General features: G+C 32.6%; 1 protein-coding gene across 1 annotated transcript in view; it reads left to right on the top strand.

The window, feature by feature from the left end:
* Positions 1–19,205, top strand: part of LOC140445735 (uncharacterized) — a 222,420-nt gene extending 203,215 nt beyond the window's left edge. The window contains exons 3-4 of the mRNA XM_072538037.1: positions 7,087–7,182; positions 15,345–19,205. Coding sequence (XP_072394138.1) covers positions 7,087–7,182; positions 15,345–15,764 — 516 coding nt within the window. The 3' untranslated portion in view covers positions 15,765–19,205. The remainder of the gene's footprint in view (positions 1–7,086; positions 7,183–15,344) is intronic.
* The last annotated feature ends 538 nt before the right edge of the window (positions 19,206–19,743 follow it).

Below are 19,743 nucleotides of genomic sequence, written 5' to 3'. Positions count from 1 at the left end.
ACGGAAATATCTGAAGATGAGTCTGAAAGAAATGAATTGACTGCACAAAGGAATATACCAAATATAAACTTTTGTTCAAAAAACCAGAGGAATAGGAAAACAATACTAAATAATGGTAAATATTCTTGGTCCTGTTGATATTTTTCTAAAGTTATTTCCGCGCAGTTTATTTATGCATATTGCTTCCTGTACAAACCACAGAATAGCAGCACTTCTAAAAATCTAAATATAAAAAATCAATAACGAAAAAAAACAGATATTTACTAAATGATGACAGTGATTGGTTGTACTATGGTTATGTGTTACAATAAAGTACCATCTATCTCACACTACTGGTCACAAAACGAATTACTTTCACATTCCCTCATAAAAAAAGCTTTTTCAAGATATTACTGTTTATTCCTACTATCTAAGTCCTATAATATTCCTAAATCAAATGATAATACATCAAAAACATACTACACCGATGAAGTGGTTTCTTGTTTGAAAAAAACTTTTGTAAAGACGAGGGCTGAGAGTTCTCATCAGTCCATAGACGAATCAATGACTAAGTTCAAAGGAAGACTGCCCTGAAGCAGTATCTTCGTATATAGCCAGTAAAAAGAGGTATAAAATGTGTTAACGAGGTGATTTCTTTACAGGATATAATAAGATTTCAATATTTACTCGGGAAAAGAATCCACAACTACTGGAACTCTAGGAGAACGAGTTGTTGAAACTCAGCCAACATCATACGTTCATCAGATGGGGTGTCTATGCTTCGATAAATTTTTCACTTCGTTCAACCTACTAAACACCCTAAATTTTCCATTTTTGGAACCTGTATGTCCAATCGCGTAAACGTAGACAAATTTAAAATAATAAAATGTTAAGGGGTGATATGGAGTTTTTAGTGTCATCCGAAGGAATTTTAGCGATTATATGGAAAGAAGTTAAAGAAGTGATATTCATATCCAATTGTCACAGTACAACTGTTGGAATTATTAACAGAAAGCTGAAAACTGGAGAAAAAGCTGAGTTAATTTGTCCAGAAGCAATTATTTTTTACAATAATTTTATGGAAGACGTAGATCTCGCCATTCGAAACCATAGCATATATGATATGAACCGAAAATCTATGAAATGATGGAGAAAAGTTTTTATAGATTAGATTTGTACGCTATTATAGATTCTTGGATTATTTACAAGGATTTGCATAAAAGTGTACAAACAATATAATACAAAATTTTTGCTTTTGAATTTTCTGGTGCCAGTAGAACCAAATTTGTGTTATTATAAACAGACGCAAAAATATTAAAAATATTTTTCGGTGTTTTATTATATACGGGGTGAAATGAAAATTCTACACTGTAAACTATGGCTCGAAGTGCCTCATATACCTATAAGCAAAAAACTTAGCAATCTGAAATACTACATGCAAATGACAAGGTCATATTGGTGTTAAAAAGTACGCCTTACTATAGAAAATGTCACACCGAGAGTGCAGTACGGCTAATATAGGAATGCACAATTGCCGGATTTCACGCCTTGTGCTTGGCGATACAAACAGGTCCAAGTGGTAGTCACAGAACCGTACCCAGATCTCTACGCCGGGCTCTGTTATTTATTATAAAATAATATATTGATAAATAATTGCCTTCAAGTAGCCAAATAAGAGGCATGAATTTGAATAAAGACACCTTAAGTTTTTAGCGAGAATTTTATTATAAAACTGTATACTTTATTAAACTAACAAATGTATTTTAAATTACATTTTCTTGATAGCTATAAATATACCGGGTGGAACCTCCGGTAACTCGATTTCCGTGCACCAAGCCCAATATCCAAGAAAAACTTTTTCTTTTGTAAATATGTGAAAAATTATCAGGAACGGGAATATCGACAAAGCTTTGCACATTTTTTAATCCCGGCGATGTTATTAAAAAAACAAGTTGCGCACTTGAATCACTGCGAAATTTTAACACCTACTATGAAATTTTTTTGTGGAAATCTGAGTGCAGTTTTTTGTCCTTGTTAAAACATAATGCAGTCTCGCATTTTTTACACACAACCTAAGTTTACCTAGTTCCTTGCATAGCAACCTGGTAGTTTTCAGCGTAACCTTGTGTTATTCCATATGGGATAATGGTTTTCCTTGCCACACTTGACCAGATGAGCAGGTATAAGGTTTATATTGTAAGTTATTTAACATTATATTATATTTATACTTTATTAAACTAACAAATATATTTTAAATTACATTTCTTGATAGCTACAAATATACAGGGTGGAACCTCCGGGAACTCGATTTCCGTGCACCCTGCCCAATATCCGAAAAGCCCATACTCTGATTGGACTGGTAAATGCATTTTATTGGTTATACAGTGTAAAATAATCGAGGTTACTCACAGATATTCAATTAATTATACTATAGTCGTCCTCTACATCCGAGATGTCGGATTCGCTTTCGCTACTCTCCCCTGTGTTCGCGTGTATTATCAATTGGTCTACGTCATCTTGCAGGTTGTCCGCAGTCCACATCTCAGTTTCCGTTTTCTCAACAACATGAGTGACATAATTGCGCCAATTTTGCTCTGTGATGCGTGCGAAACCGTCGTCGATCAACTGGCGTACCTCGTCGTTTTTAAAAGTGGTATTATGGGTACCTACATATCGCTCAACTTGGTTCCACACCATTCCTATAGGATTCAATTCGCAGTGATATGGAGGAAGCCTTAAAATATAAACATTATGTTGTGAAGCATACTCATCAAGATGATACTTATCGTATTAATCTTTAAAAGGACGCGCTGCTTCTAATAGCTCAGATTTCAAATAACACTCATCGAAAAAAATGTCTTTTTCCACTAGCCATTCCTTGATTGCAGCTTTATTCCAGGAATTGTTAGGGAATCTCTCTTTACGGGAGTGATACGATGCATTGTACATTACAATGACATTCCTGCGACCATTATTTGGTAAATTTGATATTAATGTCTCTTTAAACCACGACTTAAAATATGCGGCATACATTTCATCGTGATAGTCGCCATCATTTTTCTTTTCCAGAAAAACACGGTGTGTGCCAGAAAGGAAACCTCCTGAAAAACCTGCATGCAATAAAACATATCGTGGACCTCGTTTAGTAGGTGCTTTTAAGCCAGTACTTAAACCTTTGAGAAAAGCATCACGACTGTTTTGTATCGTAGTATCGCACCATTCGTAATTTATAGATTGGCCAACATTAACCCACGATTCGTCCAAATATATGATATTGCAATGGTCTTTTCGCAAACGTCGTATAGTTCTCAAATAATTATGGCGCCAATGAATAATATCCTCTCGCTCCACCATGATGCTTCTTCGGCCACGTTTCTTATAAATAAATCCAATATCTTTCAGAAGTCTGTATAAAGTAGAAAGAGACAACGGCTGTATATTCTCATTACCTTGTATGAAGTTATGTATATGCTTTAAGAATGGCGGCAAATTTTTCATGAAAAATTCACAATGAACAATTCTTCGTAGAATACTTCTTACACCCTCGTCATATGTGAATATTCTAGAATTTGATCGACACACTCGTTTTTTACGTTTTTTTTTTGCGATTTCAACGTTCTACTCTGTTCTTTTTCTTTTTTGAAATTGTAAATGCTTCTTTCGCTAACACCAGTCATCAACGAAGTACGTCTTACAGCAGCACTTACATTAAGTTGTTCCGTATTTTGTAAAAAACACAACACATTTAACACTACGAGTTTAGCGCAACCGTTAAATAATTCACCGGATTTAACCTTATGGGACTCCAGGCTCTCTGTTGAAACTCGGACTAAATTTTGAAGTGTAGTTTCGTTTTCCAAAAGCACTTTCACCCCCTACCCATCTTTAGGATGGGTAGGGGGTGAAATAGGGAAAGCTTGGAGTTTATCAAATACTAATTATGACAAACAAGTTTATGGCCATATTTATTTGATTATGTTAATGATGGTAATTTGTAGCAGAAGTTTTACAAAAGAAATGAAGACCTATTTATAGAAACAACATAACTGTATTTTTAATATTTTACATACAATAGAAAAAATCTAATTTCTATGAAAGAATTGGAAATTTGAATATTATATATAATATCTATAAATAATATCATTTCCAAGTTTCCAAATTCTTTCCTAGAAATTATGTAGGTTTATTCTATTTTATGTAAAACATTAAAACTACAGTTATTGTATGTTGTTCTTGTAAAGAGGTGTTCAAATGTTACTCTTATGAATATGATTCAATTGTATATCTCATGTTGACGTTTTATATGCAAAATTCATAGTTTTCGTTGTCAATAACTCATCAATGCCTTTTTATTCTACTGTATAGGTATACATGATATAAAATATTTTACTCGTACTGCCGGCAGATGCATTTTATCCAAGCCGGTCCTGTGAGATAATGAGCAATCAACAGCTGGAGAAAACCGACAACCCTGCGCGTTTATTCTCCATAAGAAAAGCATTGCCGTATCTTAGCCGTACTGCACTCTCAGTATGACATTTTCTATAGTTAACGTAAAAGTTAAAAATGATGCTATGTGTCGATATAATAGAGATAGAACGATAATTTAAAATTACCAAGTAGTTTAAAATAGTAATTTCAGTAAAATTTATTTTCAAATATTGTTTTAAATTTCAGTTTATTTTAACAGCTGTAAAGAGTTATACAGGAAAAAACGGTAAGGTAATTGCAATCATTTTCAGAAGTAAATACATATATTTAGTGTTATAACGCAACCGTCACGTAGGCAAGTATATATATATACATCATATTTCAAAGAGCTTCTTTTTTCCTACTTTAACATTTGTCTGGGTTAACTTTCCTAATTACACTACTCCACCAATTTCTATCTTGGTTCATACCAATATCGATCTCCTTTACCACATGTCATGTCTACAATCAAATTAGCAATTATTCGCACTAGGCAATTAACGTCTAGATATTGAATATGCCCGAACCATCTTAACCTGTGCTCTCTAATTTTTACACCAGTTGATGCAATCCCTAGACTCGCCCACTTATCGATTGAAGCATTCTCATTTCCGCCATAGGCCTTCGTTGTTCCTCTTTTTTTTTTTTGACAGACCAAAATTTGGTTCCGTACATCGTAGTTGATCTTATGGCTTTTTTTATGAAATTTTCCTTTCAGCTTCATTGGAATTTTTTTCTTACACAAAGCTTTCTTCTACTTTATATATCCAAACCCAATTCTACTGCATTTCACAATCCATAGATATCATTTTATTTGTAGTAACTTAATCTTTAAATAAACATTTCAAATAATATTTATTGTCCTACTAAATTTTAAAACTCTTGGTCCAGAGGTTGTCTCCACTGTTTCAGTTTCTGTGTTAAATCGTTTTCAGTATTTCCTACTAATACTATATCGTCAGATATATTTAGGTCCAGGGAATATTATCCTGCTGTAGATATAGTTTTTTTTTCTTTTTTAATTTTGATTAAATCTCTTTTGATCAGATCAGGTCTACTTATTGTTAAATTTCTTTCCTAAGGTTTTTTAAAGTATTTAAGTAGCGTTATTTCCATTAATACTGTCTACATTCCACCAAATTATAGTAGGATATCCTTTTATGTTCCAACAACTGTATTTTGCTCTGAGTAGACCCTCTTTTTCATCTTCCACCAACATTTTTCTTTTCCACCAACTCAACTTTTCAACATCCACCACTTAATTTTTGTGGTCCTTTTCGATATTTTGGATTAGCTTTGTTTTTTTTTACTTCGATGTCCAGCACAGGTAACTTATATTATCTTACAGTATCTAGTATACTTATTACCTTGCAGTCATTGAAGTAATTTATTTTGGACACATTTTTTTTACGTTTTGACGTATTAAGATGACTTTTTCTCTGAAAGAATCTCCATATCTCATGCCGTTGGTAATTCCAGCATACCATCTCTATCCTAATGTTTAGTTCCAAAGCCTAGTACTCCATGTATTTCTTTATATCATGTCTTAGATTGACACATGTACTTTAAAATCACCTCCTAATATGAGTTTCTCCTTTGGTTAAGTATTACTCAGTATGTCTCCAGTATTAAGTGATCATGGAGAGCTGTACTTTTCTTCACATCCAGACCGCTGTCAAGAGTATATACACAAAAGTACAACTTTCACTGTTATTGTTTTATCACTCGTTCTAACAGCTTCTACTACGTTATCCTTCATTTCTCTATCAGCAATATTAGTGTTATTTTTGCTTCATACCAGAATTTGTATCCGTTATCTAACTCGTTCGCCTTTTGTCCTTTTTACGTAGTCTTTTAAATGCAAGTAATTTTTACTCCTCTCCTTTTAAGCGCTTCTACCAACTCCTGTAAGACTTCTAAGATTCCAATTTGTCTAACCTGTAATGACGTTCCCTCTTAAATAATTCTCATCCAGATATCCGAAAGGAAACTCTGTTTGCTTTCATCAAGAGATGTCATCATTTCAGGATCATTTTTATTACATTGAAGAAGGTCAGAAAGATATTTATACATTTAATGCCCAATTCTCTCTAATACTACTAGGAGCCACCTACTTGATATGTCGCATAACATTTCTCGTATTGCTAAATGCTGTCAATAAATATTAGCATTCCTACAAAGTTTAAAGAGGTGTACACAATGTATTTCTGGAAAAGACCAGATTTAAGAAGGTCTGTAGGATGGTATAGAAAAAGGTGGAAAGATGCAGTCACAGAGGATTTGGAAAAAATAGGGAAGGTATCCACAAGATGCATTTTCCCACCTAATACCAGAGATTACATTTTTTTAATAATTATTATTTTTTGTACTCAAATGTTTTACGTGATATTTTGTTTCCTATTTTCCAATCTGTATTGTTACTGCATCGTTAATTTTGTTCTTGGTTTTTACTGTTATTAACTGCCTGTTGTTTTATCTATTCTCCAGCTGTTTCCGAATATATAAACCATCCAATCATCAAGCGATGCTGTCTTATATATATATATATATATATATATATATATATATATATATATATATATATATATATATATATATGTGTGTGTGTGTGTGTGTTTAATTGTTTCTTTTTTATAGACAGGGAATTACGATGGTGTCGGCCAGGACAGAAAGCCATACGCTTGGTTGGGTTGGATAACCAGATGGCGAGTTGTATTTGAGTCACTTATGCAAGTATGTATACATTTTTTTTTTAAATTAAATTTTTGCACAGATTATGGTTTATTTAAGATTAAGAGATGAAACTGCTCTTTTTCTAGTTTTAAAAACACGTAATATGTCCGAAAGAGTTTGAGAATGGTATATGCAGGACATTGTGCATAAAATATGTCTAGATTTTTTTAATCCTTAACTATATATCAATTTAATCGTACATATTAAACAAACAAAATGAAGATCTGAATATCACAACCGAAATACTGTGTAGAAGTAAAAAATTATATTACTGTATTTAATATTGAAATTTTAAGATATTTTGATTTAAGATATTTGAGTACTCCAAAGAATATTAATTTGATTCTGTTAAAGTTTAATTGTATACAATTACTAATAAATATGTATGTACAAAATTAAAACTTCCAAAGTTTAATTGCCCCAATGTTTTTACAGTTATTCAAAATATATAAAAATAAAATAAAACAATTGAAAATATGTTATTATATTTGAACAATAAATTAAAAATATTATACAAAATTGAGAAAAATCGAAGAAAAAATTAAATATTTTTTCTCCAAAAAACCAAGGCTGTACAAAATTAACCGGACACTCAGATTTTTCCTAAAAACTGGCGTTTAAAAAAGTTTTTAAAAATTTAAAAAATTTAAAAATCTGTATAGAAATTTTTTTTTTAATATACTTAAACATTTTTTATGAAAAACGATATTTAGTACAGTGTATTAGCTCCTCGAGCCAAAATTACGGCTCTCATTCGATCAGGCATACTTCAGATTAAGGTAGCAAAATCTGCTTGAGGGATTTGCTTCCATTCGGTACCAACTGCTTGCTCCAAATCATTCATGGTTTCAAACTCAGCATGGATACGTCAAATACGTTTATTTTTTGTGTTTATTTTCGTGCATTCTTTATTGCATTTAAGTCTGCACTCCTTGGGATGTTTTCTCCAACAAATGGGGCAAATGGAACTACTTGATATTCCAAACTTTGCTAAATATACCGTTGAGCATTCAAATTGCCACCAGGAATTGTAACAAGTTATGTATGAGCCTCTAAGGAACTGCCAGTCCACACCATTATACCACCTCCACCAAATACTCCTCTCGGAGTAAAACAACATTGTTGATAACGGTCACCTACTCTTATGTATATAAACGTATGTAAACGTTGCTATAGATGACCTGCTGTTAATGAAGATCCCGTGACAAGTAATCTAGACATTAATCTGTATTTATTTAAGCTTCTTCGAACGGTATAAACGGAAACTGTGTTTCTATGGACATCATTTAATAGTTAAACAAGTACTGGTGCCGATAATGTACGATCACGTAATGCTTTTAACCTTAGAAAGCGATCTTCAACTTGACTTGTGGTTATTCGTCCACCTTGATCTGGCCTAGTGATGTATTGTCCCTTTTTTCGAAATATTTGTATTGCATCAAACACTGTACTTCGAAAAATTCTTAAAGCATTTGCGATGTAACGAATGCTCCGCTCATTATTCTGTAAAGAAACAGCTTGTGCTACTTCTTCTGGTGTGATATTTTTAACGCAAGTTTTAAACAGGAGACAATACAAAAACCTATAGCCTAACTTATAATCAGGTACAGTACCGCAATTAACTTAAATTAATACTAAGACATTATTTCACTATACCAAATTAAACAAGTGTTGATCTAAACACCAACAAACAAAAAAATCTGAGTGTCCAGTTAATTTTGCACCCAGTGTATATCATTTCTAAACTAAACCACTACATTAAGTGTACACTAAAAAAAACATTTTCACACAATAACATTTTCATTTTGATAATCGGTTTTTGAACATTGTATATATTTGTAGAAGAATGTAGAAAAAGAATATAGACTGTAGAAGATTTCTATACAGACTTATACAGAAGTCAACAAAACCATGACGAGCACCTAACAGAAAAGTTAGCAATTTCAGGAAAAAGATTAGTCAACCAAGGATCGGAATTGATGCCTGATATATCAACAGACGAAATAAGGAACACACTGAAGAAAATGGAGAGAAATAAAGCGCCCGGTGAAGATAATATCATTATAGAAACCGTAAAGATTGGAGGAGACAGACTTTGGAAGAGTATAAAGAAATTGTTAAACTTATGTCTGCACCAAGGTGAAACACCTATCAGATGGCATGAGTCAGTTACCATTTCGTTACACAAAAAGGGCGATTCAACAGACCTCGAGAATTGCCGACTCATAAGCCTTTTAAACAACCTCTACAAATTATTTCCAAGAATAATAACAAATAGACTAAAACAAAACTAGATTTTTACCAACCTAAGGAACAGGCAGGTTATAGGAAAAAATTTGGCACCAACGACCTCCTCCACTGCATAAAAGGGTTCGCTTTCGAAAAAAAGCTTAAAGCTAAAAGCTTTCATAGACTTTCGCAAAGCATTCGATAAGAAAGAAATTAACAGCGTAATGAGAGCGTTGGGTAAAAATAGAGTAACTTCATAAATATAAATACTTAGGTCATGAAATTCAAATTACTAGGGACAACAAAATTGCTGAACTTAAAAGAAGAATCACTTTAGCATGGCCGCATATGGAACTCTATTATTGTGAATTTTAAAACTTTAGACTTGTTATACGGCATATTTAAATTTAAAGAAACCCTCGTAAAATTATAATTATTATTACCTATACATTATCCTTAAATTTGGCATTTATAGTTCAAAATTTTTAATTGTATTAAAATGGTTTTAACACCAACGGATACTGCAAGAGCCATGACTTTAGTTCAAGATGATTAAAGCCAATATTATGCAGCGCAGGTTCTAGGCGTAAGTCGTTGTGCTGTTCATACAGTCATTCGGCGCTTCAATCAAAACGACCACTATACTAAAAAGTCAGGATCAGGCCGTAGGCGAGCACTATTCGCACGCGATGTGCAGATCTTGCAAATTGCCTGAACGAAGTCCTAAATGTAGATTAAGTAGGCGGACAGTTCGTCAACGACTTCATGAAGCGAATTTATTATCCAGAAGACCAGCCCTATGTCCACAGCTATCTGTGGAACACCGCATACCTCGACTTTCTTTTAAAAGGGAATCAAAAAATTTAAATTATGCAGATTGGAGTAATTGTTTTCAGATAAGTTCAGATTTTGCTTGAGATCCAGACGGTCGCGATAGAATCTGAAGAAGACAAGGAAAACGATTTGCCCAATGCAATATTGCCGACAGAATAACCTATCAAGGGGACTCATTTATGGTTTGGACTGGTATAAGTTCCGATGCCTGTACTTAGTTCTTTTGAATGGAGATTCTATTATAGGAGCACTAACAACCATTTTAGATGAGCATGCTGTATCTTTTGCGCCATTCATAGGACTAATTTTATTTTTACAGATAGAGCGCATTCCCACCGTACGACAATCGTCAATAAATAAATACAGCCCCGACCTCAATTCAATTGAACATCTATGAGGCACGCTGGAAAGACGAATTTAAGTTCGGCTACCCTGCTCTAATAACTTCCCAGAGCTTAGTGCGTCTCTTTAGACAATATGGGACGAATTCGACCAACTTCATGTTTTACCACAATAGACAGTACAAGACATACAGTACATGCAACCAACTTACATTTCTAAACGATTAATGAAATTCGCAGAAAACCTTTCGTTGTAGTAAAAGGCACGGTAAATTGCACTGGAGTTCTCTATAATCTTTTTAATTACTTTGTTTGTTTAGAATATTTTTGCCTGTATTATCAGTTAGAGTTAATTTATATAAAATGAGGCGCAAACGTTCAAATGGAATTTTAAATATTATTATTTATTAAGCTAATAATGAATGTATAAGTATATTGGTTAACCTGGTGTACAATTATTTTGTAAATAACATTATAATTGTGTACTTACTGATTATTTAAATTTATAAATCATCATCATCGTCACTAAATTAACTACCGCTAGCATTATGTAAATTTATAACCACTGGATTAACTTTACTAATTTAATTTTCCCGGATCCACCACTTTTCTATTAGCTTTTCACATTTATTTACAATTTTGGTCCATATTTCTGGAATTGCAGTTTTAAGAGCTTCGTCTACTGCAATTGGTTGTCCAGGGGAAAGTAGACAGTAAGCGAGGGCCAGGCAGCAGAAGACACTCGTGGCTCCAAAATCTGCGGAAGTGGTTCGGGCTCACATCGGTCAAACTATTCAGAAGCGGCGCAAACAAAATCAGAATTGCAATGTTGATAGCCAACGTTCGCAACGGACAGGGCACTTGAAGAAGAAGAAGAGCTTCTTGCAACATTTTGCATCGTCACTGTATTGATTGCATCCGACGTGATTATCATAATACGGTTTACATATACCCCAGATGTGTTCGATGGGATTAAACTGGTAGTGATACGGCGGTAACCGTAGTACTTATATCCATAACTTGATACAATTTGGTAAACTATATAAACTGGTTTTTCATTCCGTTTCAAAATTTCCAGTAACTCTGATTGGAAGGCGTATTCCGGAAAATTAATATTATTTTTAACTAACTAATTTTTTATGCTCGGTACGTTCCACGACTGTTTTGGTTATTTCTTCAAAATCTCCGAATGGTAAGGTGCATTATTTAAAACTATAACTGATGGTTCACTAAGACTAGGTAACAGTTTCTCTTCAAGCCATTTAACAAACATATCTGCATTCATGTTTTCATGGTAATCAGCAGATTTTGATTTTAAAAAAATAATCAAATCTACGTCTTTTATAAAACCTTCTTTCCCTCCTGCATGAAGAAATGATGTGTCTTTTGCCTTCATTATCTGTATGTTTTATTGATTTTATGTTGTCGTCTTGCCAAATTTTTTTAACTTCACCCTTTACAAATATTCATGTCTTATTTAAGTATACGAATGTTTCAGTTTCAGATTTAAGTCTAGTAAATTCTCTCAAAAATTTAATTCTTTTGTGAACTACACTACTCCTTTCTCATATAAGTAACCTATCATTTTTTTTGAATTTAAATCCTAAATCTCTCAACACTTTCCAAAGGCTAGTCCTCTTCATTTCAGAAACTTGCCTTTCCCTTATTTCGTCCAGTAAAGTATCTAAACTGACATTTTGAGATTGTTTTCACGCATTCGATACAAAATATTGCGAATTTTTCTCCATTAGGTCAATGTCAAGTCAATGCTCCTAGAATGTTTATGAGTTGTTTTCTTGTCTTCGTGATACACAGTCAGAGTAAGATCTTCTTGAGAATCTCTGACAGTCTTCATTAGAATTTTTAACTTACTTTCACTTATCCCGAGTGCGTCACAACCGCCTTGATTTATACATAATAATGACTTTAAAGGTCCTCCATTGTCTCTTTCCATGGCAAAGTACTGAATATAAATTATCCTTAGCACGGTAGTATTTGTTGCAGAAAAAATTATTAAACAAGTAGGTGAAAGAAATTTGCGTTTAATAACATTATGCAAGAATACAATTTATTAAAAAAAAACGTAACAAAATGTGTAAAACTATGACCATCGGGTTAATGACACGTATATTTATTTTGTACCTAAAATTTAGCAAAGTTTTAAACATTATGGAGAACACCAGTGCAGTTTACCGTGTCCTTTACTACAACAAAAAGTTTTCTGCGAATTTAGCGAATTTGGCATTAAAAATGTCTTCTTCTCTATAAAATAGGGTGGGTCGAATTTTTGCTCCAGAATGTATTAGAACAACTCTCACTTACATCACTTCATAAGTTTATATTCCATATGGTTAATATTTTCAACTATCTGTGTTTTGTGCTTGCATCTGAGTGTAATTTTTAAACTGACATTTTCTTTAGTACATCTATGTATAGTTGGTTTCACGAAAAATGGTTGTGTGCTTAATGGTTATCTGAGTTGATCCTATTGTGTATACAAGTCTCTCAACAAACTACCGAAGTACACAGGGTCGCACTTCAGAAAGTTTGTTATTTAATATATTTCATTGGTAGCTGTGTAATACACAATTATAAAAATTTATTAAATTATTTCTTCTGGTATTTTCAGGTTGTTCAAGTGAATATACTTGATAATTGAACAATTTTAACACGAAGAAAGTAGTTTTTTTGTTCTATGTGAATAATTGTAGTATATGGATCTAAATTCAGAAAGGTACTTTTCTTCACACTTTTTACAAGCTTAGGACTGTCAGCAAAAAACTGGCGTGTTTAAAAGTTTTTGCTCTTCCTAATCGGATATCGTTAAAAATGTACAGTAATAATAGTTCTATTTACAGTATATACATACAAACAAATACATAATGTACAAAAAATAGATGAATTGAAAAAAAAAGAGAAATATATACAAGTTAATATTTACAAAAAAATACCCAAAATAACCAAAATATATTTATGAATTCGTAAATACCTAATTCTGTTTCGCTGTCGCTATCCTCTTCAAGATTAATAACAATTGGTTTAATGATGTGATTCAAAGTAACATATGAATTTTCTACGTTCACTACATGGCGTACTGAATTTTTCCAACTTTCTGGGGAGAAATCATCAACACATTTCCTTATTAGTTCGACTACACTACCACTTAAAGTCGGAGAAACATTTTGTGACCTAACATTTGACTTTAGTTGGTGCCACATATGCTCTATGGGATTAAATAAACAATAGTAGAGCGGAAGCCGTAACACTGTATGTTCCATGTCCTCGGCCAATGCGTCACAGACATATACTTTTTTAATAGAAAATGATTTTAACACTTCTAACAGTTCATTTTTTAAATAACTTTCTTCAAAATATATATCGTTTTCTAACAGGTAGGTTTGAATTTTAATTTTCGTGTTATTTGCACTTGGAGACTTATGTAATTGACGACTGTGGTAACTTGCATTGTCCATTACTATCACACTATTTTGAGGAAGGTTAGGTATAAGACAATTCTTAAACCATTGCTCAAAAAGCTCTACCGTTATATCCTTATGGTAGTCCACGCAGGAGTCTTTAATGTTCTTTGCAGAAAGCCATAAGGCATTTGGGACCCAACCATTTTCTGATCCTGCATGTAAAATTGTTATTTTTTTCCCTTTGTTTGATGGAGCTTTTGTTTGACACCTGTTGGAAGAATCGGACCATCTTTTGGATGGTGCTTCATGAGTGTCAAACCATCCAAATGTCTCGTTCAGATAAATTATTGGTCGATCTTCTGTACGGTACTTTCTTATGGAAGTTATATATTCAGTATGCCACTTTTGTAAACGATGGGACTCCATAAGCACTTGCCTTTTGTCAATTGTAGGATATCTGAAGCCCATTTCAGACAAAATCCTCCAAAGACTAATGCGGCTACAGTTTATTTGTGTATCATCATTAGTAAGCCGTTGTTTTAAAGCATCTAATGTAGGTATCCGTTGCTCTTCGTACATTGTGTAAATTTTTCGTCTTATTAAGTCCTTATCACTTTCGTCAATACATTTGGCCCTTACGCTTCCTTCGCTTCCTACGCTTCCTAGAGGTATTTTCGTTAAATCAGATATTTCACTGACAGCAGTATTAGCAGTAAGTCCTCTTGTAAGTAAAGAACTATATATTGTTTTTACGATTTCTCTAGCATCGGCCGATAAATGCTTTTTCTTTGCTGGAACACTGGAAGAAGCACCATCAATGTTTTTCCACGGACGCCATATAATGCTGTTCTATAGGTATAAATAGGTATAACACTGGCAACACTTGTAACACTTTCAACTAAATGAAACAAAATGTATATTTAAAAATTTCTCATCGGTTTTATATACTTTTACAAATTATACAGAATAGAGGGAACCAGTATAATTATTCCAGGAAATACTTAATGATCAACAAATTTATTGTGGTCATTAAAAGATCAACCATTGATAGTGAAACTCACTGTTAAAATGTTTACAACCTTATGAAATAAAATGTATTCTAATCGATGTTATAATTTTTTACGATTTTCTAATCGTTTTTATATTACCAGGAATTTATTATACAAACAAGATAACGACACTCCACAGTAGCTTCAATTTTACCTGAATACTTACCTGCTCAACTAATGTTGACTAAGCTGGGGTACTTGCGGTCGGGTTTTATTGCAATCATTAAGCACTCAACCATTTTTCGTGAAATAAACTTTAACTTCATACTTACCGAATATTTTATTTTCAGCCAAGACAGCGTCTAGCAGACACCTTCTTCATTTTATCAAAATGCGCAGCCGCAATGAAATTAAGAGGAATTGACGAAGATAAATTTGAATATGCATTTCTGTTTAAATCAGCATTTTACGATATTAGGCAATTGTTGTGCCAACTTCACTACGCCTTAAAAGTTTCAATCAAAGATAAATCGCCGCATAAAAATCCATATACCTACATACCTAAGGAAGATTTGGCCATCCTCACAGAAGACCAGAGAGACGAGAGAACCATAAGGGATTACGCATTCTATCGTTATTACCTTCAAACGATGGAATCCATTTTTGAATTATTCAAATTTTATGTTACTTGTGTAAAGGGAGGCGTTATTCCCGGTACACTAGACGACGTAGTTGAAGAAATATTGAGAAAAAAGAAAAAAAAATTTTAAATAAAGTTAACAATATAATACTAATTCTTAAATATTTGGATGTATATTTCTTTGTAACGTCTTTTGTTTCGACTGTGAATAATTTAACTCAATCATACCTTTTAATAAGAGTTAATTTTGTTTTGTTTAAAACTGCTTCGTCCTTGACAGAGTTCTATTTGTGACACTTCTTTTCTCCTTATTCTTCTTCACGTGTCTCATTCTTTAAGGGCATTAGCCACCGTCACGGCCCATTTTTTCATTTTACTTTCACTTGTATAACGAATCGCATTAACTCATATTTTTCGTTATTTAGTACGTGATTAAAGTAGCCCATTTTTCTTTACTTCATAATGTTGAGGATTTTTCTTTTTTTTCATACTTCTTAATGTTTTCGTGTTTGTCGCACATTTTGTCAATGATATTTTCCACATTCTTTGGTAACACCATATTTCAAAACTGGTAAGTTTTTTTTTCAGTTTCGTCCGTAATTGTTTAGGCTTCAACTCAATATAAAAAGGTAGAGAATACTTAGCATCTCAATACTGTTGTTCTAATTTTTATTCCCAGTTTTAAATTGCATAATACTGCTTTCATCTTATTAAAGAACTTCTGACCATCTCAATACGTCGTTTTATTTCAAGGCTATGGTTCCATTGTTCAAGATTTCGTTTACTGTGATCAGTGCTATATACAATTCTTGTTGTAATTGCCATGGTAACTGCTCTAGGGATATCTTACAGATCTTTAATGCAGTAGTTTCCCGTTGCTTTCTGCATCTTCATGCCGTTAATCATTCTTGATTCATCTGCCTTTAGAGATAATTTATCACCTCCTCTACTGATTACATCTTTTTAGTTGCTTTTATCTTTTCCATCTCCATCTTAAAATTTTTTGTTACTGTTTCTTCTTCTACTTCACCCCTAAATGATTATCGGAGTCAGTCTTCCATACTTTTCTGATCCCTTGTATCTTTTCGTAAACATTTGATCTCTGTTGACCTTATTTTATTTTGTTTTTTGGCTATTCTTTAGTTATAAGACCCTTGTATGAGTATTTCCTTTTTTAAAGTGTTTTATATTCTCAATATTGTTTTGTAGTAATTAGTTTGTTCCATAACTGCTTTTAAAGTGTGGTGGTTGTTTTAGTCTATTGTTTATATATTCTTCTGGTTTTTTGCATCTCTATTAAAACTATTTAATCTCTATTAAAATTAATTATTCTTTAAACATATTTATGAAAAAGTAAAACATCAATATATCACCGTATTTAAGAATTAATATTGTTAATATTGTCCAATTATTTTTATTAATTTGTAATTAACGCGTTTTTAAGAAAAAAGTTTTATATTCAACTGAAAAATATTTTAAAAATCATATGTTGAAATAATATCAAAAACTATTAAATTACTACGCTATAAATGAGTTTGTTTGGGTTTAGTTAATTTTTTAGTGATCGCTGTTAAAATGTCAATACAAGACAAATCCAATGTTTCAGCTCTTTATTGTTGCAACTTTTAATTTGAGGCCACAGTAGAAACAATGTGATAGTTTTCTAAATTTGCAACAAAGAAAGTATTCACATAATAAACAACAAACGGGTACCCATTAAAATAAAAGGCCAATAAACTATATTTTGCATTTTTTATAAATAGTGTTGCATTCTCTAACTAGGTTTCAAATATGATAACCCATTATTTTTGTGTCTTAGTGATCTTGTCAACGTTTTGATAAGAGTTTTATACCGTTTCTATGCTCTTCTTCTCTCGAATTTTCCTTGAAAAAGTATAATCGTTAATGTAACCTTAGCCAAATATTTGGCCACAACTAATCGAAGTACTTGCAATTTTTTCTTTTGTTTGAAGTAAAACTTTAACTGCAGGAAAGCTTTATATTGTGGTTTGTGCGTCTTAATGAAATATTTGGTAATACAGATTTTAATCTGCAGGTAATAATCTGTTTTGCATTAAAATAAACGATTCATTTATAATTTTTTTTGGTCATCAACAAGGTTCTTATCGGTCACTAGTATTTAAATCTATTGTTTTTTCCCAGCTTTATTATCCCAAAGACACAACAAACACGAATTCGTTGTAGTTCTAGAAAACATCTTAAATTCTTAGAGTAACAAACGTCAAATGTATTCCGATTGTAAGTAATAAATAATGGCATTGTCTCCTTCATAAAGTCAAATAACCTTAAGGCTTCTTATAACACTGAAAAACATCCATTCCTTTTTAACACTGTGATACTCCAATTTCCTCAAAAAGGTCATTAATAGTGTTGCATAAGCGTACGTTTTCTTTTATAGAAATATATGTGAAAGGTTCCCATGCCTGTTATATACAAAGATATTAAAACCAACCGATCTAGGAGATATATTTAGGTCACCTACTAACTAGCTAGTTTTTTGAGATATTTCGACAGAGACGAAAGTTATATACTTCATTATCATCTGCAGTACCATTCATATATCTCCTCCTTGGCAGAAGTTGATAATATTGCTTTACAAAGTGCAATTCCACACCAACTTTCACACACAATAATACCTATAAGGTAACGAAATTTTATCTTGAGTTCCGATGGATACGCCGAAAAGTTTCACTAAATTGTATTCTTATCTCAGTGCAACTTTTATATATATTCTCTAAACATTTTATATGCAGACAATAAAAATTTTTCCAAGAAGAATGTAGATAGCAACATGCAACAATAATAACCTTTTCCTTTATTCTGCAAATATCAATTCTAATAATTTTCTTGGGATCTGTCCTCTGGCCTTCTTTAAACATGGTAAAACCAAGTAAATTGTCTTTTTTCAATTTATTCTTGTATATTTCTACCCATATCCATTTCGCTTCTTATATGTTTAGAGCTTAGAGCTAAGAGCTTGTTCCTGTTAGCCTTCGTTACATCCCAAACTTCGTAGGGTAATACTTTCAACTATGCTTTTATAAATATATTTTTTGTATCTCGTAGAAATTAAACTAAAATGTGTATTGTAGCAAATATTTTAATATAAATTATACCCATCTTTTTATGAGTAGCTAATTGGGAAAATATTACATTATGAGATTCAGAAAATGCCGCAGATATAGATAATATAAAATATTATCGACATTTTAAAATAATTAAGTTGAATATTAAACGTTTTAACAATACTAACTATATTTATGTCAGTAACTTTACTATTTCTTTAATTTTTAAGAAACTACGACAGAAGGGTGACATAAACCTTGTCAACATCTGTATTTTTACGTATCCATTCTTAATAAAAATTTGGATATAAAGTTCATTAAAAGATCAACACTCGATGTTATTCAAAACTTAAACCTATGTTTTTAAATATATTTTATAGAGAGGTATTTCCCCTTTTACCATAGTTTCTGCAGTGTGTTTGTTGCTTCATAAGATCCTGTAAAAATATTTATGCTAAATATTTGGGCGTCTTAAATAAAGTTATTTGCATGCAATTATTAGAATTTTATTTATCACCATTAGTGCTATACGATAAATTCAAAAATGTTTTTCCTAACGCTAATTCAAATATCCCCAATAAAGGATAATTTTGTAAAAATATTAGGATCTTCCTATATTACAAGCTTCCTTGCTGTTTTGGACAAGTGTCGTTTTGGGAATTTATATAATAGTTGATGGAAGATTCAGCGTCAGCCGCTGAACAGTACGGACGTGGAGTAGAAGCGACACCTGAAGACCGCCGAGGAGCTGAAGCGTTGAGTCGAAGCCGGACTTATCAGTCTGTGCCGTGAATGTAAGCACGTCAGAGCGAAGACTAGTGTAAGCAGCGACCGAGGCCACTAGAGGCAAAAGCCTATACCGAGACAAAGCTGAACCGGGGAGATTTGTATTAATCGAATCTTCACGGAGACCAAAATCAAGGCATAGGCAAGTGTAAACGGGCTTAGCCCGTCGGGATACTCCCTGTGCTACGATTGGGATGACACTGTGAGGTGTAATATTTTAGAAATTACACCTGGCAG

The sequence above is a fragment of the Diabrotica undecimpunctata genome, chromosome 7 (assembly GCF_040954645.1).
Source record: "Diabrotica undecimpunctata isolate CICGRU chromosome 7, icDiaUnde3, whole genome shotgun sequence".
NCBI classification, from domain to species: Eukaryota; Metazoa; Arthropoda; class Insecta; order Coleoptera; family Chrysomelidae; genus Diabrotica; species Diabrotica undecimpunctata.
The sequence above is the reverse complement of the archived record's forward strand: the minus strand, read 5'-3'. Positions and strand labels throughout refer to the sequence as shown.